The following is a 25,354-nucleotide window of genomic DNA, read 5'->3' on the forward strand; positions in this document are numbered from 1 at the left end:
GTGCCTTGGTTACAAAAACTCATAATCAGCTGGCATTTCAAGGTGTTTTTGTATTTCACGTAATTGCCTAGCCAGGCACACAATAACTAGGCAGTGCAACAGAGCTGAAGCCTTAGCCTTGTTGGTTGATGCTCTCAAATGTAGGGTGATTCTTGGCCAATACATGTTAGACCACAGCAACTGTTTTAGCTCTTTGCTCCATTCCGTAGAAGTGATTTCCAGAATTTAAATTTTCTTCTTCAAATCTCTCTGCAGTCATCTTTTAGAAGTTACATTGTTTTATTCATGAACAGCCTTTCCCTAATTATACCGCTTTGGAGTGTTACTTCCACATTATGTAGAAGTAGTTGGGGGGGGTTATCACATGACTACAGCAGGGGTGGGGAATCTTTGGCTATTGTTGCTAATATTCCCTGACCATTGACCACACTAGCTACAGTTAATGGGAGTTCTAGTCCAACAACATTGGGAGGTCCACAATTTCTCTATCCCTGTCTATACCCTTGTTCTCCACAGTTTTCTTCTCTTTACAATGTCTTAAGGGCCAAGCCACACATGACTCCTGTGGTGTATTCTCCCACAGAATTTTTCTTTAGTTAAAATGCAGCTAGCAGGGTTAAGGGGTGCAATTTGAATTGAGGCTGAGGTGCAAGGGAGAGGCTTTAACCCTTTGCTCCTGCATAGTGGCCTTGAGGAAAGTCGCTCCCTTCTGAGGTAACAACCGAAGAAAAGAAAAGAAAATACAGATACCTGTATTGATCCTGTCTTTCTCTATCCTACTCTGTAACCTCAAGCAGATTGCTTAAGTTGAAGTTGAAGAAATGGCACAATATACACGATATACATTTTGTAGAGCTTTGAATAATTGTACACAAGCATCATTAAATGACATAGGAGGACAAAGCCCAGGAAGTCCTAGCATTCGTGGTGGGGTTTTGGTTTTTGCTTTCAAGGGATGTGGTTGCTCAGAACTTTCTTCACTTAGCACAATGGTAGTCAGGTTTCTTGGACAGATTTCACATCTAGATCACTGCATTCTTTTAGACCCAACAAGGCCAACTAAAAGTCTTTCAAGGGATATTTCCTGTGGACGGTACATCTTTGCTATTGAATCTTGATACTATTGCACAACAGTTTCAGTTATCTGGTTCATGGCCTATTGCTGATCAGTTCTACAATGAAAAGAAGTAACTGAAACACACAGAAGAAATAAAGAAATAGAAGAACAGGTTAAGGCTTTACCCCAACCCCAGAAAGAAAACTGGTAGGTGAATACAGCAAAAACCCACTTTGTTTCTGCATATATATATATATATATATGCATATGCACACAACTTCTCTAAGGAATGAGGCTTGAGAATTAGCTGTTGTAGTCACGACTTTCCAGAATGACATTCAGAATATGCTTCAGTTGAGTGAGACGAGCCTTCAGGGAGGTCTCAGAAAAGATCGTCAATTTGCGGGTCAAGTCAAGGGGCAAGATGGAGATAAGCCACCAACACCAAACTGGTCCATCTGGAGATGCCTTGTGAGAAAACAAGGGAAAATACATTAACTCCTTGTGCTAGGGGTTCTATATCACTTCATGGAGGAATCAGTTATGGCCTGTTCAGTTGCAATAACTGAGGGATTGTTCCTTCTTCGGCTAATTAGTCTGCATTCCCCACCTGCAACAGTGATGTCTGATGTAGGCATCTTGTCTTGTTTATTATGTTACTAAGTTGGAAGCCCACCCTGTGAGCTTCTGACATAGATTTCTTAAATAAATAGAATCCTTCAGGAACATACGGCTGTTGTTTCTGTGCTTTTTATCTTTGTTTCGTTCTTATGCCTTTTCAATGTAAGCATCTCACAGGTTGTATGCTGCTCTGGAGTGCAATATTGAAAGGTTGCCTAGAAATTATCTAAATAAGAACAGTAAGGGGGAAAATAACAACAGGAACCAAACTCCACTGGGAAATGTGCCCCTTCCCCACTTAAGATCAGGATAAGGGCTGAGAACTCCTGAGGATAGGAAAGAGTTCCTTCTTTCAGAGCTGTAATTCCTACTTCCATATTGCTTCAGAATAAAGATATGCAGGTTTTGTGCTGTTCAACAAGATAATTATCCCTGTACTTTAATTAATTAACCAACCAACCAACTGGGTAGAATAGGACAAAAGAATCTACCCAAATAAACAGGCTTCTTCACATGCTATACTGAATGCAGGAACAAACTGTCTCTACATATGTACAAGTGTTTGTATGAAAAAATATGCAAATTGATTGGTACAGCTCAACTATTTGTGTAACAGGTACATAGATTGTACACTCATTTAATAAGAAGAACTAGCAGTGCAAAGAAGCCCACCCACTACTACTATGAATTAGAAAATAGCTGCAGGACTGATTTGGAAAGTCCTTCACTTCCAGGATTTTTAAAAATACATCAGGTAGAAAATCCTTCTGCAGACTTCTCTTCTTGCCTCTGCTGCACAGCCCAAGATGAAGCATCTTGTGGAAAATGCATGAATAGGGATGACAGTGTATTGGTTCCATGGATATGGAAACAGAAGCCCTCCAACGACTGTCCTTTGACCAAATATTAAGTAGCCTTTCTCTAGGAAATCACACAACCAATACTGCAATCTGCATTTCCCATCAAAAGAATTAAAGTTTACTTTCATGGGAAATATGCATTAAAAGTTCATATTTAATGGATGTATTGCATTTAAAAAGTTTACTTTTTAAAACTTTGCATGAATTTAAACAGTGAACAATCTTAAACTGCTTAGCATCCAATTTACTTGACATACTAAAAAAAAAACCTAGTAACAAAACAATGAACCACACACTCGAAAAAGAAAATACCATAATAGTTCCTTTTTCCTTTTCCTTTTTTGTAATTTAAAAAACCTGCTTAGTTCCCAGGCAATAAATTTAGGCAATGTCTCTTGGGAAGCCAAAAGAAAAGCTTGTAAATAGATCCATTTATCTATTTAGCAGTGTGCACATATTTTAAACATATGCTCTAGAAATAAATTTGGGAAAGAAAACAAATATTTCGATTCATCCCATGTCCCTTGAGAGACCAATGCAAGAGCTTAGTTTTCTGTAAAATTGTTCTTGGCTGATCAAATATGCCTGAAGATTACATAGTGTGGTCTAAAGTTCAAGGTTGGCGTCAAAAGTTACTTTAGTGGTCTTGGGTAGCAAGTTAACAAGTGGACCAAATTTTACATTCCCACAGTTAAGGTACAGTGGTGCCTCGCAAGACAAAAAGAATCCGTTCCGCGAGTCTCTTCGTCTAGCGGTTTTTTCGTCTTGCGAAGCAAGCGCCCATTGACGGCTTAGCAGATTAGCGTTATTAGCGGCTTTTAGCGGCTTATCGGCTTAGCGGATAAGCGGATAAGCGGATAAGCGGCTTAGCAGCTTAGAAAAGGGGGGGGAGGGGAAAAAACCCGCAGGAACTTGCAAGACATTTTCGTCTTGCGAAGCAAGCCCATAGGAAATTCGTTTTGTAAAGCACCTCCAAAACGGAAAACTCTTTCGTCTAGCGAGTTTTCTGTCTTGCGAGGCATTCGTCTTGCGGGGCACCACTGTACATACAGCAAAGAATCAGTTTATCCATAATGGCAGGCTGCTCTGAAAATCTTATGATGTAAAGCTGGGACTGATGGAAGTTGTGGTTCAAGAACACCTGGAGGACCACAGTGGGAAAGGCTGATGTAAAGGAACTGGAGGAGCTGTTTGGCGCTTTAATATATAGCCAAGTCTCATTTGGTATACAAAGAGAAATTCAACACTGGATCACACTGGATCAAGTCTTATCTTCACCTCATTCCTTCAGTATTATTGTGTTCTTTCCCACACAATTTAGCCAAGATTGGCAGGCACCTGTAGAGATTGGCTACTGGTCTTTGAGACAGTCCACTGATCTCAGTAAGGCTATTCTTAACTTCCTGCATCTCTGCAAGCCAGCAAGAAGATGGAACAGATTAATCACAGGATGCAAATGATCGCACTGTTCCTGAGCTCTTTCAAAACAAGGCTGTTGCTAAACTTGGCAGCAGGCCATTTGCATCGCCATAGGCACAGCCAGTTCAACGTGTGAAAAGCATAACATTAACAATGGCCAAGTATCCCCGTTAGGCTGAGTCAACAAGCTGTCACTTCACTAAAGGGGAGTTTGAGATGAGGGGCCAAAACCAACACAACTCCATGAACTGCGGCAATTTTTTTTCAATGCTTTTAAAACTAGCCTTCTAGTAATGCAAGTCAATGCTGCTTTTATCCACGAGTGCCGTGCATCTACTGGTTCCTTACCTTATTATGTTATCTAATAAATGGTCGACGCATCTTGTATGTAGAATCCTGTGAGCATTTTGCCCACTGGGAAGGCAGCTAGGCCAGTGCAAACCTACAGTGTATATGCTCTATTAGGCTCTTAGAATGGGCTTGCAGGAAATAGGATGCATGCCAGTGCAAGTCACTCTGCACATTGTTGCAGCCATCCAGATCTAACAAGACTGGATCTCCCATGATTTTTCAGCAAAATGAGAAACAGAATGGGATGCGAGAGTGTCTGTATCATTAGGTACTTATCTCCTTTTCTGACCCTTCCCTCTGTTTCACTAGTACACTGTGCTTTTGAATCTGGACAGCTCCCATTTCTAGGAGCCTGGAGAGAGAAAGCGCCAATACCTGTATATCTTCCTCTTTCTCAGGAAGAGGTCCATGGTGCATCAAAAGCTGTCTGAAGGTGGTGTCTCCATGTTCATAAAATCTCTGAGTTAGCTGGTATGTGCAGTCATGAAGAATTTGAAGCTCAGCCAGTTCTTCTCCTTCCACCTTTGCAGAGAGAGCAGCAGATGGAAGAACAAAAGAAGTGGAGGTGATGGAGAAGGGGAAGGGGAAGGATAAGAAGAGCGGAAAGAGGGAGAAAAGCTCTGTACGAACAACAAGGCCTTGATTTAAAGGGATGTCAACTTGATTTTTTAGGGACGCAGGTGGCGCTGTGGGTTAAAGCCTCAGCGCCTAGGACTTGCCGATCGAAAGGTCGGCGGTTCGAATCCCTGCGGCGGGGTGCGCTCCCGCTGCTCGGTCCCAGCGCCTGCCAACCTAGCAGTTCGAAAGCACCTCCGGGTGCAAGTAGATAAATAGGGACCGCTTACCAGCGGGAAGGTAAACGGCGTTTCCGTGTGCGACTCTGGCTCGCCAGAGCAGCAATGTCACGCTGGCCACGTGACCCGGAAGTGTCTCCGGACAGCGCTGGCCCCTGGCCTCTTAAGTGAGATGGGCGCACAACCCCAGAGTCTGTCAAGACTGGCCCGTATGGGCAGGGGTACCTTTACCTTTTACCTTTACCAACTAAAGCTTTAGGTAACTAATTGGCAGTGGGCAAATTTTAGCTGGTGAAGCTGAGAGTTAATGCCATGCTTTCTTCTCTCCTTTTTGAGGTTATTTTGGTTTTCAAAGATGTCTCCTATTATCCGCACTGAATGGTGGCCTTTCCTTCTAACAATAAATTGGCTCTCCCACATCCATCAGTATCCTAAAAGGGCACGTTTGTGTGTCTGAAATTTTAATTTGATTAATCAGTTGAAAGGCAGATTAACACATCAGCTCAAGTTCCTTAATTGGAACCTACTAGTTTTGCATTTCTCCTGCACAGAACTTTCAATCAACAAAGTGCACCTGTCATTGCAATGATTTAGTAACTCAGTAAGATGAATGCCTGCCACATACACCCCATCACCAAAGCTGGCGCATAAGTTATACGGCCAATGGAGGAGATGCCACTTTATTGCCTCTGTCTTATTCCGTGTTATGATTACTGTAGCCATAAGCTACATGGGGCACCTTACTCACCTTCTCATCATCCAGATACTCGATATCTGCAGTGTGGTAGCCATCTCTATGCCCACGTCTCAAAACATGGAACCTCCGTCTGCCTATGGTATCCACTAAAGAGCGTCCGTCAGGTAGAAATGCTATCTTCTGAATCTCCAGCATGCAGCCATAATCAGCAAAACTGAAGAGAAGGAAACCAATATTGAGATGGTTTCATAGAATAAAAGAATTGTAGAATTGTAGAGTCGGAAGGGACCTTAGGGTCATCTAGTCCAACCCCTTGCAATACAGGAATCTCAACTAAAGTTCAATAGAGGAAGAAAGGGATTAGAGAGATCAGCCCCACTCTGCCAGGATCTCTCTGCCACTTACCTCTTCCCATTCTCATACATACACATGCCAAACATCTTTGTGCCAGTTTCCTGACACCTTCGCATCATGAGGCGGTAGCGAGGCTCAAACACATGAAGGGGACACACAATGCCTGGAAAGGACATTGTGCACACAAAGATTGGGATATTCTTAGTCAAGCTGCAGAAGGAAGGAGAAAGAAGCATAATTACATGCTCTCAGTGTGGCTAAAATAAATTCTACTTGTGCGTGTGCACATGTGAATAATTCGCTAAATTGGAGCTCTCCAGATGTTTCAGGCAACAATTCTCATCAGGAATGATGGGAGTTGTAGTCCAAAACATCTGGAGAGTGCCAAATTGGTGTATGTTCCACATGTAAAGTTATACAACTTAGAGATGCGGCACAAGCTCTCTCACACAAAATGAATCTAGGCAGCTGTGAAAGGCAGTCATTGCCAAAGGAATGGGGAAGACTGATCCTCTCCCTTACTCTTCACTTTGTCCTTTTCACACCTTTCACATTTTCTGGGGTCTAGTTGCCCTGGCAGGGCCCACTGGAACTGCTACATATCTTATCTGATTCCTGAGACACTAGGCCCTCATGAAGCATTGCTGCCAGAGCCCAACACTGCTTGAGGCCCCAAGCACTTCTACAGCCATGGAGCCACTGCTCTCCCATATCCTCCTCCTGCTAAATGGGCCTATCCAGCAGCAGAAGAGTTGGGGGCAGAGGACAGTTCAGACTCTGATACAGAAGAGCGGGCTGGAGAGGTGTGGGGCCAGGAGGCAGAGAGACAGGACACTGAAGAAGCCCAGGAGACTCCAGCTCCACACAACTCCCCTTGATCTCCTAGGACATGCGGGGAAATGAAGCAGGCTGATCAGAAATCAGTCGTGTGCAGGTGAATTATGAGACTGCTTAGGAAAGACCCTGGGAGAGAGGAGCATTAGTGGACACTGGGAAAGTGGAGTCCTTCAGTCCTCATCCCTGCCTCAATTGGGAAAGACCTGCAGAGAAGGGTGGCTGGGAGTACTAGGCCGGAGTGCTTCTGTTTCACTTTGAATGAAGACTTAACTTTACTGACTTCTGGAGATCTGTTGTTTTATTGCTCACCTACGCCTGACCTGAGCCCTGACACTACAAAACAGAAAGCAAAAGTCTCTGTTTACTTTGAAAGTTCTGCCATTTCAGCCTGGTGGACGCGTTTCCTGTCTGCAAGTTGTAAAGGGAAGACAGCCATCATGAGCTCCTCCAGCAGAAGAGTGGTGTTGTATTTTCCAGCTCTCAGGTACTGGAAGAAACCATAACATCGTAAGAAGAGTCCTGCTGGATCATGGCAAAGGCCCATTTAGTCCAGCATCCAGCTCTCACAGGGGCTAACCAGTTGCCTATGGCAAGCCCAGGAAGAGGACCTGGCTTTAATCCCACTCTCCCCACATCTGATTCCCAAAGGCATCACTTTCATTTTATGAGGAAGAAAAATCATTATGGCATGTATTAAGGATTCACCATTTCAAGTAGCCTTTCCCAACCTTGGGTCCCTAGATGTCCATGGACAGGAACTACCATCATCCCTGCCCACTGGCCATACTGGCTGGGGATGATGGGTGAAACAAGATTGGGGAAGGCTTCTTTTTTTGAGAGGTATAGGTCCTTGCGCATTTTTCTAGACGACAGAATGGTTTTTCTTTTCTTTTTTTTAACAGAATGTAATTATCTAGTTTTGACAGCCAAGACCACAAATCAGATACATCTCAACACCAGAAACCGAATTCCAGGTTAGCATGTTTTCAAACAAAGATCTACAGGGCTTCCAAACACAGTTTGAAGGAGAAAGGCATGTGCCTTTTTTATGTTTGATATTGCCGCTATTTGAGATCAGTTCCCTCTTATTATAAGAGTCTATGTTGTGCTACCTAGAATTTAAAAAAAAAAAAACTTAGAGTCAACACACATCACAGCCTTCTTTCTTCTTGTTTTCATGATGAACAAACCAGTATCTACTCTCAGGAGAGCCTCGCCCAAGTGAGGCAGAGTTGCAGCAATAACCTCCTGGCACTGCCACTTAATGGGAGGGGCAAAGTGGTGGAAAGTTCAGGGCTGCATGACTACAGCAGCAGAGCAAATCTGACATGGATATCAACCCACCCCTCCTGTGGCGCTGCTGCCAAGAGGCTAGTGCTGTGGTTCCAGCCCACAGGGTGAGCTGCTCCTGTCTATGTGTAAGTCTAGAAAGCACAAAACTCAGGTAGAGGAAGGAGAGAATATGGAAACTGAGGTGTGGGAGCATTTACTCTGTGGAATTAAATCAGGGCAAGGCTGTAGCTCAGGGCCAAAGCATCTGCAATCCCCAGAATCTCCAGGTAGGAGAGACTACTGCCTGACAACCTAGAAAACCATTGCCAGTCACTGTAGACAATACTGGTCCTGGATAGCTCAGTTGGTTAGAGCGTTGTGCTAATAATGCCAAGGTTGCAGGTTCAATACCTGTATGAGATAGCGGAATAGTTCTGCATTGCAGGGGGTTGGACTAGATGATAATGGGGGTCCCTTCCAACTCTACTCTACTCTTCTATGATCAAGGTAGGCAAATGGTCTCACCAGTATAAGGCAGCCTACTTCTGAAGCAGGAAATTACAGCTATTGTTCACTCATCATCTCAACTGCTTCTTTTCTTCATGTGAATCCTGTTGCATGGGGGGAGGGACCTCTACCTATGCAGGATATGGCCCACAGAAACCATATCTATAGCATCCATATAATAACTTAAGCTGATGTTTCCAAGGTGGGGGGGGGGCTGTATTTGCCTCGTGTCTGTAGATTAGCTTTCCTATTCCATTACTTTGCTACCTGTTCACAGGAGGCCAGTTTGCTTGTGTCTGCTATTGACCCTTCTCCATTATGGGATGTGTTATGTGATTTCCCATTTCAATAATGTCATCTGCTCAGCAATAAACCTATGGCTCAGAGGACCCTCTTAATTGGAGGCTGAAAGCATTATTTAATCATTTCCACATCTAATGCAAATATAATGTTTGCATTTAATCAACAATTATCTATGCAAGTCATACCTGGCAATATTGAACAAACCCGCATTGATTTAGCACTTGGAGAAGAGCCAAGTACCTTTTGGTCTGATGATCCTAGCAAGAAAGCAGGTGCAGCGATTTCTACCATAGCACTGCGCCTGTCATAATTTCACTTAAGTAACATGCTGCTTTTTCTAACAATTATCCAGGTCAACAATGGAATTGAATAAATGCCATCACCTACTCACAGTGATAGAATCTACAATTATCTTTTCCCCTCAAGCACAAAGAAAAGCTCTAATTCAGGTTACATTAAACACAAATCCAGACCTTCCTTTTCCTCCATTATGCACACATCCTGCAAGATTTCTCTTACCTCTCTGAGGCTCTGTTTGCAAAGTGGACAGTTGGGTCTATGATCTAGGCAACGCTCCAGGCATTCTTTGCAGAAAGTATGGCCACAAGGTGTGGTCACAGGCTCAAAGAACATTCTGCAGAAAAACCAGGGGAAGAAAGGGAACGTGAAAAATTCAGGTGGCAAGAGAATTCCCAATCAGCATCACAGACAAGGCTAAGTTGTGTTTTGTTTTTTTAATGTACCAAAAAATATGTCCATTTGCAGAAAGTTTGGTAGTTGAAGCCACATTGCTAATTTTTGATGACTGTTATTTCTTAACAATGAAAAATCTCTAGTACAGATCATTACATTGTTATGGGAAAAGGAGTACTGTGTGTCATGCTTCACTGTCTTCCAAGAGTCATGTCTGCACGTTGTGTGTGTATGTGCACAAATCCGCTGTGCTGAAAATCCCAAGCATTTATATAAAACTTGCTTTTTCTTTTTGACTGATAACATCAAGCAATTCATTTGGGAATAAAGCGCAGCTTATATTCAGGCTGATATGGTATTTGGTGTTTTCCTATTGTATTTTTTATGTTGTGAACTGCCTTGAGATCTGCAGATGAAGGGCGGTCTACTAATTTAATAAATACAGTGGTACCTCGGGTTACAGACGCTTCAGGTTACAGACTCCGCTAATCCAGAAATAGTACCTTGGGTTAAGAACTTTGCTTCAGGATGAGAACAGAAATCATGCAGCAGCAGAGGGAGGCCCCATTAGCTAAAGTGGTAAAGGTAAAGGTAAAGGTAAAGGGACTCCAGACCATTAGGTCCGGTCGTGACCGACTCTGGTGTTGTGGCGCTCATCTCATGTTACTGGCCGAGGGAGCCGGCGTACAGCTTCCGGGTCATGTGGCCAGCATGACTAAGCCACTTCTAGTGAACCAGAGCAGCGCACGAAAACACTGTTTACCTTCCCGCTGGAGCGGTACCTATTTATCTACTTGCACTTTGACATGCTTTCGAACTGCTAGGTGGGCAGGAGCAGGGACTGAGCAACAGGAGCGCACCCCATCGCGGGAATTTGATCGGCAAGCCCTAGGCTCTGTGGTTTAACCCACAGTGCCACCTGCTAAAGTGGTACCTCAGGTTAAAAACAGTTTCAGGTTAAAAACGGACCTCCAGAATGAATTAAGTTCTTAACCCGAGGTACCACTGTAAGTAAAAATAAAATAAATATCACACACTTTAACTGTGACACAGACTGTTCCAGCCACTGGTGCACCCAACAGATCATGCACCTCCTCATTTATGTGGTAAAATGGCAATCCAAGAATGTTCCAAGGTGGCATGGGGTAGCTAACTGAGAAAGGCTTGCTGTCTGTCTGTCCATGGCCTGGTATCGAGCCAACCATGTTTTCAATGTCAATTTTTCAGAAGTTCATAAGGCACAACATCACCCTCATTCATGAGAAGAAATTGCTTTGCTACGAAACAAGGAGAAATAGGCACTGTAGGCCATCACAAGGAGCCACTGAATTTTCTTCGACAGCATGTGGCATTTCCCATTGGTCCTTCTTCCATTTTGAAGGAAGCATCACCAAGCCTCACCTCGACTGCACTGGCATGCAGTCATCTCATTTCCCTTAACTAAAGTTTAGGTGGATAAGCCTGGGTGACAAAGTTGCTAATAAGGATATTGCCTAATTACAGGCATAAATCCCCCAGGCCATGAGCCTTTTGGCAAGGCTTGGGAGAATTAAGCTTTTAAATCCTGAGAGAGAAAGAGATCAGCACAGGGGCATCATTCACATCGGTTTCTCTCTGTCATTTCCGTGATGAACGAGGAAAGGAAAGGCTGGAAAAGGTTCATAAAAAAGGGCAGACAAGGTGTGTGTTTAATTGGACATCCAAATGAACCCAAATCTCACAATCTCACAAAGCTCCAGCACAGAGCCCAACCTCATGCAACTCAGCAGAAGTAGGCAGAGATGCAGGGGATCAGCTTTGCTCAGTTTCTCTGTATTTTTATTATTAAATTTCTATATCACCCTTCATCTAATGATCACAGGGCAGTTTTCAGTCTAAAACACTATCTACTGAGAGAAAACAAGATATAAATCTAGAAATAAATAAATAAGGGTTGCTAATTTTATATTATTTTTGTGTCTGTGTTGTTTTATGTGAAGTATGTATCCCGACTCAAAATCATGGGTGATAATTCAACTAAGTTTTACTCATAGCAGACCCCCTGAGATTAATGAACATGCTAAAGGTAGGTCCATTTAATGGGTCTATTCTGAATAAAATCTATTTGAGCATTGCCTTATGTATACGGAGGCCATGGTAAGTATTTTAATAAATTGTTAAATAAATGACTATCAACACTTTCATCCGTGATGACGAAAAGCGCTGAATTCTCAAATGCTATTATAAAGTCATTTTCACACCTCCCATTATATATATTGCATTCCACTCTCCGCCTTTCAAGCTTTGGCTAGAATGTGAAGCAGATGACTGATCACAAAGTTCTCACGTCAAAGTGCACAGGTGATCCTTTATCCAGCAACTCTAGAAACTGACCGTATGCAAAGAGAACATTCCAAGTCTGATGGACTCAAGAGATCTGCAAAGTCTGGTTTATGCTCCTGGGTTGACTTGGCTCCTGTTGCCGATGCCCCTTCTTCAAAATCTTTGTTAGTGAAAGAAAAAGCAAGAGAGAAATGTTGAATGCCACACATTACCCCACCTCAAGTCCACAGGGCAGCTTCATCAACTTTGCTTTGCACATGATGATCACAGTCATACTGGAACAACCCATGCCTTTGTACCTCCACAGACCAGTGGTCTCAAGCTACACCGGAGCGACAAGGGAAACTGCATCAATAAATGGTGCCTTCACACTGTACATTTTTAGGTAGAAACCTGAGGGTTAAAGTGAATCCCTGCTGAATGTGAACTTAGTGGCAAACCTAGTAACATCATGGGAGTTAGTAGCAAACCTAGTAACTTAGTGGCAAACCTAGTAACATCATGGGAGTGGTTTTGAAGAAGAAGAAGAGAGTTTGGATTTGATATCCCGCCTTTCACTCCCTTTAAGGAGTCTCAAAGCGGCTAACATTCTCCTTTCCCTTCCTCCCCCACAACAAACACTCTGTGAGGTGAGTGGGGCTGAGAGACTTCAAAGAAATGTGACTGGCCCAAGGTCACCCAGCAGCTGCATGTGGAGGAGCGGAGACGCGAACCCGGTTACCCAGATTACAAGACTGCCGCTCTTCACCACTACCATTCGCCTTTGTAGACTTATAAGAAGCTTCTGCAGGAGAGGGACTGTGAGTAAAATCATGGAAGGAGTGTTTCTAGGACTAAGCTGAAACTGTGAAGCTGCATGTTGTTATATTTATAGTATTGGAATGTAGTTTTTGGTGTGTTATATTTGATATTGTTTTATTATGTCGTTACGAAATTGGTTTTGGATTGTTTGTTTCAAATGCATTCCTATTTATTTGTTACAACCTACTTTGAGCGTGTGGAAAAGCTGCCTACAAATAAAAGGAATGAATGAATGCCTCGGTATAATGTGTGAAATGGCCTTTTGGGATTTGCAGAGGCAACCTGCCACCTGACAGCATTTTGCAAACTTGCCCTGCGTAGTGTCTGACATCTCATAATTACAACACTTAACTCAGGCTTCCTCAACATTGGCCCTCCAGATATTTTTGGCCTACAACTCCCATGATCCCCAGCTAGCAGGACCAGTGATCAAGGATGATGGGAATTGTAGTCTCAAAACATCTGTAGGGCCGAGGTTGAGGAAGCCTGAGTTAACTTGATGCCCCCTTCCCTGCAACAACACCAAATAGGATGCTGTGTCACCAGACCCAGTCAAGAGGAGCACTGTGGACTATGGAGACAGCCTCCTGGAAGCAGCATCACTGACATCTGCCGTGGTGGGGCAGGGCACAGTGGCAAAAAGGGCAGGGTGGCAAGGGCAGAGCCAATCTGGCCTTCCCACCAATGTGCACAATTACCCTCAGCTCACTGCCATCCTGCCCTGCTCCAAGTAGCACCATCGCTGCCTGGCCAGCTCCATAGCATCACCACACCAGCCACCCCTGAACCCAGTAGTTGCTGCAATCTGGCTCTTTTTCAAGCAAACCAGTGGGAGTGTGTGAGCCCCAGGCAAGGCTAGGGTTAACAATCCAAACACTGCCATACGTTGTGTAGACAGGACCTCTGCTCCTCCATTAAGACCTTGCACCCTAATATAAGCTATAAAAATTGACTGGTGCAGTTTAGAGAATAGTGGTTAAGATACCATACTCCCATGAAGATTTAAGTAGCCACCTTTTGTTTTCCCCAGGTAATACTGACTTCTAAACATTGTTTTTTTATATATCCTTACCCCTTTCCTTCTCTGCTGGAAAACCTGAATTGGACTTCTTCCTCAACCATTCTGGTATGGAAAGTGCTGCTTGGCTGTGATCAGAAGCATCTTCTCCCAGCCAAACTTCCTTTCTTCCCTTCAAATCCTATTTCATAAAGAAAAGCATCCTCTTAAACACCTCCTTTCCAGAGCAGACCAAGAAAAAAGACTACGGCTGAAGAAAGACATGAAAAGACAGTTGTAGTCTGCAAAGCACATACATGCAAACCCCACATTTTTTGTCTAACGTTTTGCTTTATTGAAATCTAAAGATGTTGTCTGCAACAACAGTTACCCTACTTCTTTCCACTATTATTAAGACCCTCAAATCTCCAAAAAGGTAGAATCTTATTCAAGAGGCAGATTTAGAACGCAGGAATAAAATTTCCAAGAGCAAATTACTAAAACACAGTATGTATGCTGGTTAGGTGGTCTATATGATGTGCACACCCATCCAAAGTGATATTCAAATGCATGCCTCCCTTTCATGCTGCTGCTAGCCTTGTAATTGGTACTGCCACTCCATGCTGCTTACCTGTAGGGGTTCTCCTTCAAAAGACACAAGGGCAGTTAGCTCTTTCCCTGAATTAGACCCTTTCAAGTTCTGACTGGCATCACTCTTCAGCTCCATAACAGTGCCTGGAAGAGGGGAGGCGTCATTCGCGAGAATCTGGCAAGAAGAAGAAAACAGGTTACTATTATTTCTGAAAGGAAAAGAAACTTCAAGGCAGAACTTGGTTTTTAATACCATTATCTCTCTTACTAAGAGTTTCTTAAGTCAGAAATTGCTAAGCTAGCTAAATGCAAATTAAAATAGTCTTTGATGCCACAACTAAAACAAGACTTCAAGCCAGTTTCTTTACCGTTTTTCTTTTAGTCTTTCCCTTTCACTGGACAGAAAAACTGTTCCCTGCAGCTCCAAAAAAATAAATAACAACATGCCTTAAAAAATATGCATGCAATGAGACTAGATGTAAAGGCAGAAGCTTATACTTATATCACAATGCATTAACTAATATATTTGACTGTAGTACTATAGTTAAAGAACCCACCTGAAATCAAATTATTGGAGGATTTCCACTCCAGAAACTAAAGTCCCCTGTCAGCATAAATGGTGTACTGTTCTGAAATGCAAACAGTCACACTACCTCACCAGAGTGTTTTACTCCTAACCCATAATAATGGCAGGAGCTAAACTGTTTTAAACACTATGACAGATGCTCACAGCACCTATTGCCTAGATTACTGTACACTCTTAACACCTAGCAATACTAATGTCTGGTTCATTTGAGCCTGCCGTTATTGAAATATTTCCGTTCAAAGCTGGGATTATATTAAAAGGTCCTGTAGCATTATTTCATGCTCAAGCCATCAAAGGGAGGGAAGTTTGCAGTGTAAACATGGAAGCGCCAGTTTAGTTTTGGTTTTGCGGCCAAGCAAAATGAATACTCCATCTTTTGTTTTTGAGCAGTCCGTGTAGGCACAACCATGAGGCTGCAATGCTGCATGATCAAACAGATGAAGAATCTCATGTTATTTTGCTGGGCGGCAATAAAGTGTCAGACATGGCAACACTAACAATTCTTTATACCCAAAATTTAAGCTGAAGCTAATTCAAATGGCCATTGTGCATTTTAGCAGTGTTGTCTAGGTAAACTGTTATATACATATATGTGTGTCTGTGTATTACACACACACATTTTATGTTTTACAAGCCACATTGAGAAAGTTTTACCTTAAAGGAACATAAAATTATTTAAAATAAACAAATACCTTTTCTGTTTCGTATTGAGCAGCATGAAAATTGGGATTCAGCGTGAGGCAATGTTGGAACTGCAGCAGGGCCTCAGATTGCTTCCCCATTTCCAGGAGGACCTTTCCCTTCCTAAAGAAGACCTGCAAAGAAGCAGACAACATAGAATTTTAATTTGAAGCCTTCAGACTTCCCGAACTTCCATATTCTTCTCTTAGTGTGCTGCTTTTGGCATAATTCAGAAGGCCCCAGTCCAATCCCCAGCATCTCCAAGTCAGGCCTGGGAACTGGAGACCTTCTGTCAGACAGTGCAGACAGCACTGCATGTGATGGAACAATGGTCTAAAATAAGACAGTATGCTATGTTCCCAACAGTGACTTGGAATTATTTATGATTCACATGCTAACCAAGATACATCAGTACAAAAATCATACTTGTGATGCTGTTGAAGCCTGTTGAATACAGTAAGGGAAACCTGGAATTTATTTGTTTCTTCATTTATTATATTTTTATGCCGCCCTTCCTCCCAAAGCAGCAATATTGAACAAGCTGTCAATCACAAAACTACTTTTAGCCCTTTGGAGTATAACATCCGGCATGAAGATTGCTGGACTTATTTGGCTGTAATTTGGTAGGATTTATCCACTACAGAGTGGCTATTATGCTTGCAAACTTCATCCACTTCTGTCAAAATGGAACAAAATTTGTAGCTTTGTTGTTATTATTTCCCAATAGTGATTGGGGAAAACAAAGTAGGCTCAAGGCCCCAAGTTGAATTAGGCGGTCTTCAGATTGGTGCAGCCTGAATCAAGCATAAAATTTTAGTCTGAACCTAATCTTGTGGCTGCTGTACACCCCCACCTCCTCAAAGCAAAAGCCAAATAATCTTATCGAAGCAAAGCATTTCCTTTTCCGGTTTGGACTTAGATTTTTGCTTAGTCCAAACATATACATATTCTGCATATTATAAATTTGTTTTAAGTGTTTGTGAGTCACTATTCCAAGAAATGTCTCCAAATCAATGGACAGTCAAATGAAAAGCTGGAATTAATGTGGTAGACAAATAAAACAGAGATGAACGGCAAACAAAATAAACAGAATAGCAGTCAGGAAACCCAACAGAACAGCAGGAGTGTAAATCTATTTAAAGTCTTAGTGATTTTTAAAAGTGCAGTTTGTAAATGTAACGCTGGATCTCTCAGGCTTATGTTTAAATGACGGTAGTATTGGTGCCACATAAATCTATCTAGGAAGGATAGTTCAAAGACAGGATGCCACCACTGAAAAGGCTGTGTGGTCAGCCATAGTACACTTGGTAGGGTTTCTGAAGCCAGCAGGGCAGACTCATATGGGAGAAGGCAATTCTACTTCCAGACCATTTTAATTCTTATCAACTTTTACAAGCCTTGTCACCCATTCTGAGACCATGGAAAATCTCAACTACCCCCAACCAACGGATGAATTATTGTACTCTAATGCGATTTCATGCTAATCGTTTCTTCTCTCTCTGAAAGTTGTCCTGATGCTTCTGATCTGTGTATTGTTTCAATTAAAGAAACCGAACACCTTTACCTTGCCAGCTTCATCAGTTCAGTTCACCACTGCAACTTGTGCTCACTGCAGGAATTCCATCTTCTTTCATAGCTTCTGCCTTATTAATTTGCTAGCAGACAAGCTATGAGACTGACTGAATGAATGAAGATTGTGTATGACAGGAAGCCAGACAAGTTCTTGGGGTGGGGTGCTGTTTTTCTTTTAACCCAATAGAGTTGTCTAGGCACACCGAGTTTAACGAGGATTGACAGATGAACCAATTAGCATAATGCAGTGTTTACATTCTATCCTTGAAACCTAATGCTTCATTGACAGATTTGGTTAGTGTGTTTCCGAAGAAGATCTACCCAACAAAGCCGCCAGGAATGTCTACGTTTAGGATTACCAGTGAACAGCTGTACCATGGCTACAGGCGATGTGCTGGCAATTCAGAAGTTAGATTCACAGTGCAGCAAGTGAACACATTTGTTTCTGCTCTCCGATGCTAGACCTGTGCTATCTGTTTTCTCCTGGCAATTTGAATACAATAAGAATTTCCTGGATGATCTATCTAACCCTTCTTGATACTGTGGGTTTAGCACAAAGATGGGGGAGCAGGATCTGGCTAATGGGCCAGATCCAAAACTTCCTCATCCCCTGTGGGCTACTTTGACAAACAAACAGCTCCACCCATCTGTCAGATCGCATGAAGTCACATGATATCAGGTGATTCAAAGGAAGAATTAGCATTGCACACTGCGTGCTCCAAATTATTCGCTGTAGCTTCAGTTCAAGTTGGGCTGCAAAGGGGAAACTCTGTAGCATATACAGAGTACAGAGGTTGTTGTTGTTGTTGTTGTTGTTGTTGTTGTTTTATATGCCTGTTGTCTTTGTCCATGGAGTTTTCTTGGCAGGGATACTGGAGTGGCTTGCTGGTTCCTGCTCCAGGTGGATCACGTTTGGTCAAAACTCTCCACTATGACCTGTCCATCTTGGGTGGCCCTGCACGGCATAGCTCATAGCTTCTCTGAGTTATTCTGCTTCGCCACGGCAAGGCAGTGATCCATTAAGGTACAGAGGTACCTTACAGCAATTACACAGATGCCATGTCACAATCATGGATCCAAAAGTTTCGTTACAAAAGACACAAGAGAAGCTCTCCATCATGGGATGCATGTCTGCTACCTACTCTGGCACAAGCCTATTCTGCAGGAGAGGGGGCGGTTATTGGTTTGCATATACAGTCTTACCTTGGTTTTTGAAAAGCCTAGTTCTTGAAAGTTTTGGCTCCCAAACGCCATAAACCCGAAGTGACCGTTCTGGTTTTCGAACTATTTTTGGAAACAGAATGTCTGATGGGGCTTCTGCAGCCAAACAGAAGCTGCACTTTGGTTTCCGAACATTTTGGAAGTCGAACGGATTTCCAGAACAGATTCCATTCAACTTCCAAGGTACGACTGTATATGTTCTTGTTTCTATCATGTATTTTATGTTGTGAACCACCCTGAGAGCTATAGATGGGATGTATACTAATAGTAATAATACTTTATAGAACGATAGTCAAATACCCATTCTCAAAAATCAGTGCTCCAGTTGATGAGATTTTCAGCCATCTAACATATGACCATGTACACTTCCGGGGAAAGAGAAATTACCAGAGATGTTGTCAAAGCAAACTTACATATACAAGCATCAAACAGTACAACGGATCTTTTAAGGATGCCATTTCATGGAGCTTAGATGCTCAAGAGGGGTTTTGTGTTTGGGTGCTTGTTGTTGTTTTTTGTTATAGACTGAAATGCCACTCCTCTTCTCTGCCACCCAATAATTCAAGCACCATAAAATATTCTGGTAACACTTTCTTAAGTTTACTGTCTGTCTACCAAATTTTGACAGTAACAGTGAACTGGGAGGCAATCTTGGCAGCTGTTCCTCAAGTACAGAATATCTTCCTTCCAAAACCTCGCCAGAGTCTGTGAATATTCCAGAAGTAGTGAGGAATTCATCTTTTTTGGCTTTCGGTAGCCAGGGAGAAAGGGAGAGAGGAGGATGAGGATCATTTGAAGCATTCTAATAAGCTTAGTAGATTCAACATCATTAAGCCTGGAAACTTGGCAAAGGGTTGCCCATTAATTAACTGCTCCCTTTTCACCTGATTGCAGGGCTACAGTATCTCACTTGCACACTCAGCCTATTACAGAACACAGTTCCATCACATTCATGGCTTGCCTGTGGGCAAATACAGATGCTTGTCCGGGACAACAACATCAAACTGCACATTCAACTCACCTCACTCTCTTCTGGCTTTTGCCTGCACAACACCTCCAAATCCTCCAGGGCATCTTGGTATTGCTGCAAAGCCACATACACCTCCGATCGGCATAGTCTCAGCATAAGATCATCGGGAGCTACAGGCAGAAGCAGGACACTTCAGAACTGTTGCTAGTGAAGCAGTAGTCAAGGTAAATCTCTGTGCCAGAAGTGGGGGACCTGGGATCTATTTGGACTCCCAAGTGACATCAGCCCTTGCCAATGGGAGCTATAGTCCAGAAATATCTGGGGAGCCACAGGTTATTCACCTGCTCCACAAATTCTTGCACTCCCAAGCAGGGTGGATTTGATTTAAATCACTAGTCAGTAAGACTTGATTTAAATCTTCTTTTTTACAGAAAGACTCATTCTTGCTAGCATAATCTTAATATTAACAACCAGATGAAGGTTTCGCTTTTGGAATAATAAATTTTCAGAGTAGTTTTTACAGTTATATCAAAAATTACTGATTTGGTTATACTATTAGAATACATAGACACATAATTATGAATTTATTGTGAGGTTTAATAAATTAACTGTTTATATTTGAACAACTTTTCTGCTGTACTTTATTGGAAGGAGAAAAATAATCATTTCCTTAATAACAATTTAAACAATTGAACTAAAAGAATAACATTATAGCAACTGTATCCATGTTTGTTAACTGATGTGGTTAAACAATTTTTTTAAAGAAAATTTAGACTGAGTTTTAGCACATATGAAAAACTTAAAACAAATCCTTATTTCCTGATGAATAGCCTTTGGACTATAATGTAACTTAAGTAGAAAACTATCTTTAGAAAGACTTTTCCTCCAAAAGCATTTTATTTCAAAAATCCAATTTAAATCAAAAAAATCTGATTTAAATTTTTAAAAATCTGATTTTTTTTATTTATTTTTTAAAAATCATTGATTTTTATCCACCCTGCTCCCAAGTTAATGTAAGGTGACATAAACTTTTTAAACTGTGTGTGTTGCTTTTGTTTATTACTATGGCATTCATTTTTGTGTATTTATATTGTAAACCACCCTGTAGTTCTTGGTTAAAGGGTGGTACAGAAATTTAATTAATAAACAGTAGTAGTAATAATAATAATAAATACTAGCTAGACTGTGTTAACTTCCATTGCGTTATCGTTCATCTGGGCAAGGTTTGGGGATGAGAAACCACTGTACAAGCGGACATCAAAAGGGTTGAGATGATAGGCTTCTTGGGTGACTTCAGTTTGCTCCTAACCTAGTCACAAATCCCATCATCTCCAAAACCCATTCACCACATATACAATCCAGCTATCTATAAAACCTATAAGTGATGTTTCCTTCCAGTACACACCCACGCACACACGTTTTCCAGATCTGAAGTTGCAGTAGGAGGGGAAGTTGGAAATGAGGAACTGGAGATAAAGGTTCTGTGTGACACAGCCCAAAATAATTCCCATCACAGATTAAGGCTGCAATCCGGGACACACTTACGTGGGGAAAGCCTCTATGAACTCAACGGGACTTATTTATGAGTACATATGTATAGGACTACGAATGCAAGACAGGAATATACATCCCCAATTTCTGAGAATCATCTAGTCCATCCTTCTGCAATGCAGGATTCTTTCTGTGGTTATCCTCACAGATGCAACACTCTGTATTGTTTGAGGTCTCTATTTAATATGGTTGCTACTGGACCTAATGGTCAGGGGTCCCTTTACCTTTTTACTCATATTATTTTATTTTTTGCTCCCAGGTTTTAATGCTTTGCTTTCAGTAGCAAATGGCGTGGTGGAGCAGAGTGGCTTCCCTGACCTCCTAGCAGATGAGTCATTGTTGCTTACAGGAAGAGGTGAGGCACAGGCACTATAAGGTCAGTGTGGGGCAAATGAGCCAGCAGAGCCTATACAGCACTCCAGTCTCCTGCTGCTGTGTTTGCACTGCCTTCCCCAAAACCCTGGTAAGCAGCACCGACTCACCTGCCAGGAGGTCAGATAAGCACCTTTGCCCCACCATGCCATCTGCTGCTGATGCTGGTTCGATCTCCTTGGAGGGAAAAGCTGGCTACAAATGCCTTAAGGTAAATAAATAAAAAACAAATCTACACCAGAGGTGCGGGATGGAAATCAGCATTTATTTAGAGAGAGATGAAAATCCACAAGTTTTAAAGAGGTGCTATGTGTATTGATAATGCGATAGAAATTCCCTACCAGAGAGGAACAGCAAACTAAGCTGTTAGACTATGCTGAGATGGCAAAGCTGACAGGGAAACTCAGAGGACAAGCAGACATGAAATTCAAGAAAGAATTGGAAAAGTTTGTAATTTATTTAGGAGACCACTGTAAGCAGATGAAAACATTAGCAGGATTTTAATCCCGTTTGTAATGTAACAAATACTATGGACAATATGGATAGATACAAGACATAGACTATGAAATAATATGCAGTTGGAAAGGCTAACAATAGAACCCATGGAGGGGATGGGGGGGGAAGTCTCGAGATTCAGAGAAATCTCATTTTATGGATATGTATTTGGTATTGTAATTAATTTACATTTGTAAAATCAAATAAAAATGATTTCCAAAAAAAAGATAATGATATAGAAATAACATTGATTATTATGATTAATGAGCATAGGATTCTACCAAGGTTGGGAGAAAGCTCATATAGTCTACATCCCTCAGTTTATAGCAGCACCTTTCTTGCCCCTTTCTTGCTTTAGTTGAGATTCCTGCATTCCAGAGGGTTGGACTAGATTTCCCTTGGGTCTCTTCCAACGCTAAGATTCCATGTTTAAGCCTTATTTAGAATAAAACATCTGAACTGTGTCTCAGATAATCTTCTCTTTGTGCAGATTCATGCCCCAAAACCCTCATTTGAAAAGCATGCTCTTGTGCAGTTCAGCAGAAACCAACACGGTCACTCAATTCAGTTTGTTTAATGACAGGACCTACTGGCTTTTGAGTTAGAGTGATGCAGCTGTGCTTATTTTACCTCAGAGGGGAGGAATTAAAACTGGTAGCCTACATGGTTCTTGGACTGTCAACAGCCCACCCCTCCATCCCCAGCCAGTACATTTCCACAATTAAAAAAAGAAAAAACACCACAGGGCTGCCTTTGCTGTAGTGATTCACCTATCAGTACTGCAGCAGTGATTCATCTATCAGTGCTGCAGAAAAGTGATTACACAACAACAGTTTCCATTGCAGAGATGTTGAAAGAATGAGAACCACGGAGCACAGGGAGCCTGCTTGCCGTGAGCTGCGGGTCACATTCTCCCCTTACATAAATTAGCTAAACTCTGACCCTCGTGTCTAACTTTAAATCTGGAAACCTGCAATGAAATCATCCCAGAGTCAGTTGCTAAACAAAGCGCAATGGAATGCTTTTAGAGCTGGAAGGTTGAAATTCATCACAATCAACCCTTTTCCCTTCGGAACCCAACAATCGCAAGATGACAAAGATCCTTAGAGTAAGCCATGAGCTGCCAGTGCTTCTAAGAACTTATCCCACTATCCCACTGTAGAACCCACAGATCTTATCAAGTGTTGCCATGGGCTCCTAATGTATATTTTAGAGTTGGGGGGACAAGCTTTGATTATGCAGCAAATGCAGAAATAATAGTTACACAAAGAAGTCGTGTACATCGTAAGCATGTGATGGACAGATGATCCGGGAGAGCACCTACTTTCATACAAATGTATGATGCATGGAGATGGGGACTGAGAGCCCACACCTCATTCTCATACCATGTAGAAGAAGCAATCAATCCTAGGCCAGCCAAAAATGCAAACAGTAGGGAACAGAGTACAAACTGCCACTATTTGTGGTCATAGGTTGAAGAGAAGTTCCCTTCACGTGTTTAGTGAACATATGGAGAAAGGGGGAATCAGGATCACAGCTACTGTCCCAGCTCCTGGCCTCTCCCTTACGCATCTGAAGGCTGCATGCATAGTTAAATCCCACCTGCACTAAATATTTAAAGCAGTATCATGGCACTTTAAAACAGCCATTGCTTCCCCCAAAGAGTTCTGGGAAGTGTAGTTTGTTAAGGGTGCTGAGGGTGGTTAAGGTAAAGGTAAAGGTAAAGGTACCCCTGCCCGTACGGGCCAGTCTTGACAGACTCTGGGGTTGTGCGCCCATCTCACTTAAGAGGCCAGGGGCCAGCGCTGTCCGGAGACACTTCCGGGTCACGTGGCCAGCGTGACATCGCTGCTCTGGCGAGCCAGAGTCGCACACGGAAACGCCGTTTACCTTCCCGCTGGTAAGCGGTCCCTATTTATCTACTTGCACCCGGAGGTGCTTTCGAACTGCTAGGTTGGCAGGCGCTGGGACCGAGCAGCGGGAGCGCACCCCGCCGCAGGGATTCGAACCGCCGACCTTTCGATCGGCAAGTCCTAGGCGCTGAGGCTTTAACCCACAGCGCCACCTGCGTCCCTGCTGAGGGTGGTTAGGAGACCCCTATTCTCCTCACAGAGCTACGATTCTCAAGAATGGTTCAACAATCTTAATTGAGGGAATTGCAGCTCTATGAGAGAAAGAGGGATTGCCTAACAACTCTCGGCCCCCTTAAACTAGCATTCATATGGGGAAGTGACAATGGTTTAAAGCAGAATGATTCCACTTTGAATGTATAGTGCATAGTTCCTCAAACAAAATCAGGAATTCTACAAGAGGCAGGATCTCTGCAAATATACATTATGTGTAGACATGGTGATAGCTGCCATCTTGGATGCCTTTAAAAGGGGTTTAGATGAACTCATGAAGGATAAGACTAACAGTAGGTAATAGTTATCATAGAATCATAGAGTTGGAAGAGACCACAAGGGCCATCGAGTCCAACCCCCTGCCAAGCAGGAAACACCACCAGAGCACTCCTGACATGGTTGTCAAGCCTCTGCTTAAAGACCTCCAAAGAAGGAGACTCCACCACACTCCTTGGCAGCAAATTCCACTGTCAAACAGCTCTTACTGTCAGGAAGTTCTTCCTAATGTTTAGGTGGAATCCTCTTTCTTGTAGTTTGGATCCATTGCTCTGTGTCCACTTCTCTGGAGCAGCAGAAAACAACCTTTCTCCCTCCTCTATGTGACATCCTTTTATATATTTGAACATGGCTATCATATCACCCCTTAACCTCCTCTTCTCCAGGCTAAACATGCCCAGCTCCCTTAGCCATTCCTCATAAGGCATCGTTTCCAGGCCTTTGACCATTTTGGTTGCCCTCCTCTGGACACGTTCCAGTTTGTCAGTGTCCTTCTTGAACTGTGGTGCCCAGAAGTGGACACAGTACTCCAGGTGAGGTCTGACCAGAGCAGAATACAGTGGCACTATTACTTCCCTTGATCTAGATGCTATACTCCTATTGATGCAGCCCAGAATTGCATTGGCTTTTTTAGCTGCCGCGTCACACTGTTGGCTCATGTCAAGTTTGTGGTCAACTAAGACTCCTAGATCCTTTTCACATGTACTGCTCTCAAGCCAGGTGTCACTCATCTTGTACTTGTGCCTCTCATTTTTTTTGCCCAAGTGCAATACTTTACATTTCTCCCTGTTAAAATTCATCTTGTTTGTTTTGGCCCAGTTCTCTAATCTGTCAAGGTCGTTTTGAAGTGTGATCCTGTCCTCTGGGGTGTTAGCCACCCCTCCCAGTTTGGTGTCATCTGCAAATTTGATCAGGATGCCCTTGAGTCCATCATCCAAGTCGTTGATAAAGATGTTGAATAAGACCGGGCCCAAGACAAAACCCTGTGGCACCCCACTAGTCACTCTTCTCCAGGATGAAGAGGAACCATT

General features: G+C 42.6%; 1 protein-coding gene across 3 annotated transcripts in view; it reads right to left on the reverse strand.

Annotated features, from left to right (window-relative positions):
* Positions 1-357: 357 nt before the first annotated feature.
* LOC307211559 (LON peptidase N-terminal domain and RING finger protein 1-like) overlaps positions 358-25,354 on the reverse strand; it is a 34,679-nt gene continuing 9,682 nt past the window's right edge. For all 3 annotated transcript variants that reach the window (XM_079968258.1, XM_079968257.1, XM_079968256.1), the window contains exons 2-12: positions 19,558-19,676; positions 15,755-15,877; positions 14,517-14,651; positions 13,961-14,087; positions 12,139-12,247; positions 9,592-9,706; positions 7,356-7,477; positions 6,205-6,363; positions 5,851-6,013; positions 4,684-4,830; positions 358-1,525 (exon numbers count right to left, since the gene is read on the reverse strand). In XM_079968258.1, coding sequence (XP_079824384.1) covers positions 1,361-1,525; positions 4,684-4,830; positions 5,851-6,013; positions 6,205-6,363; positions 7,356-7,477; positions 9,592-9,706; positions 12,139-12,247; positions 13,961-14,087; positions 14,517-14,651; positions 15,755-15,877; positions 19,558-19,662 — 1,470 coding nt within the window. In that variant the 5' untranslated portion in view covers positions 19,663-19,676 and the 3' untranslated portion in view covers positions 358-1,360. The remainder of the gene's footprint in view (positions 1,526-4,683; positions 4,831-5,850; positions 6,014-6,204; positions 6,364-7,355; positions 7,478-9,591; positions 9,707-12,138; positions 12,248-13,960; positions 14,088-14,516; positions 14,652-15,754; positions 15,878-19,557; positions 19,677-25,354) is intronic.

Source organism: Podarcis cretensis (genome assembly GCF_951804945.1).
Source record: "Podarcis cretensis genome assembly, chromosome: 2".
Taxonomy (NCBI): Eukaryota; Metazoa; Chordata; class Lepidosauria; order Squamata; family Lacertidae; genus Podarcis; species Podarcis cretensis.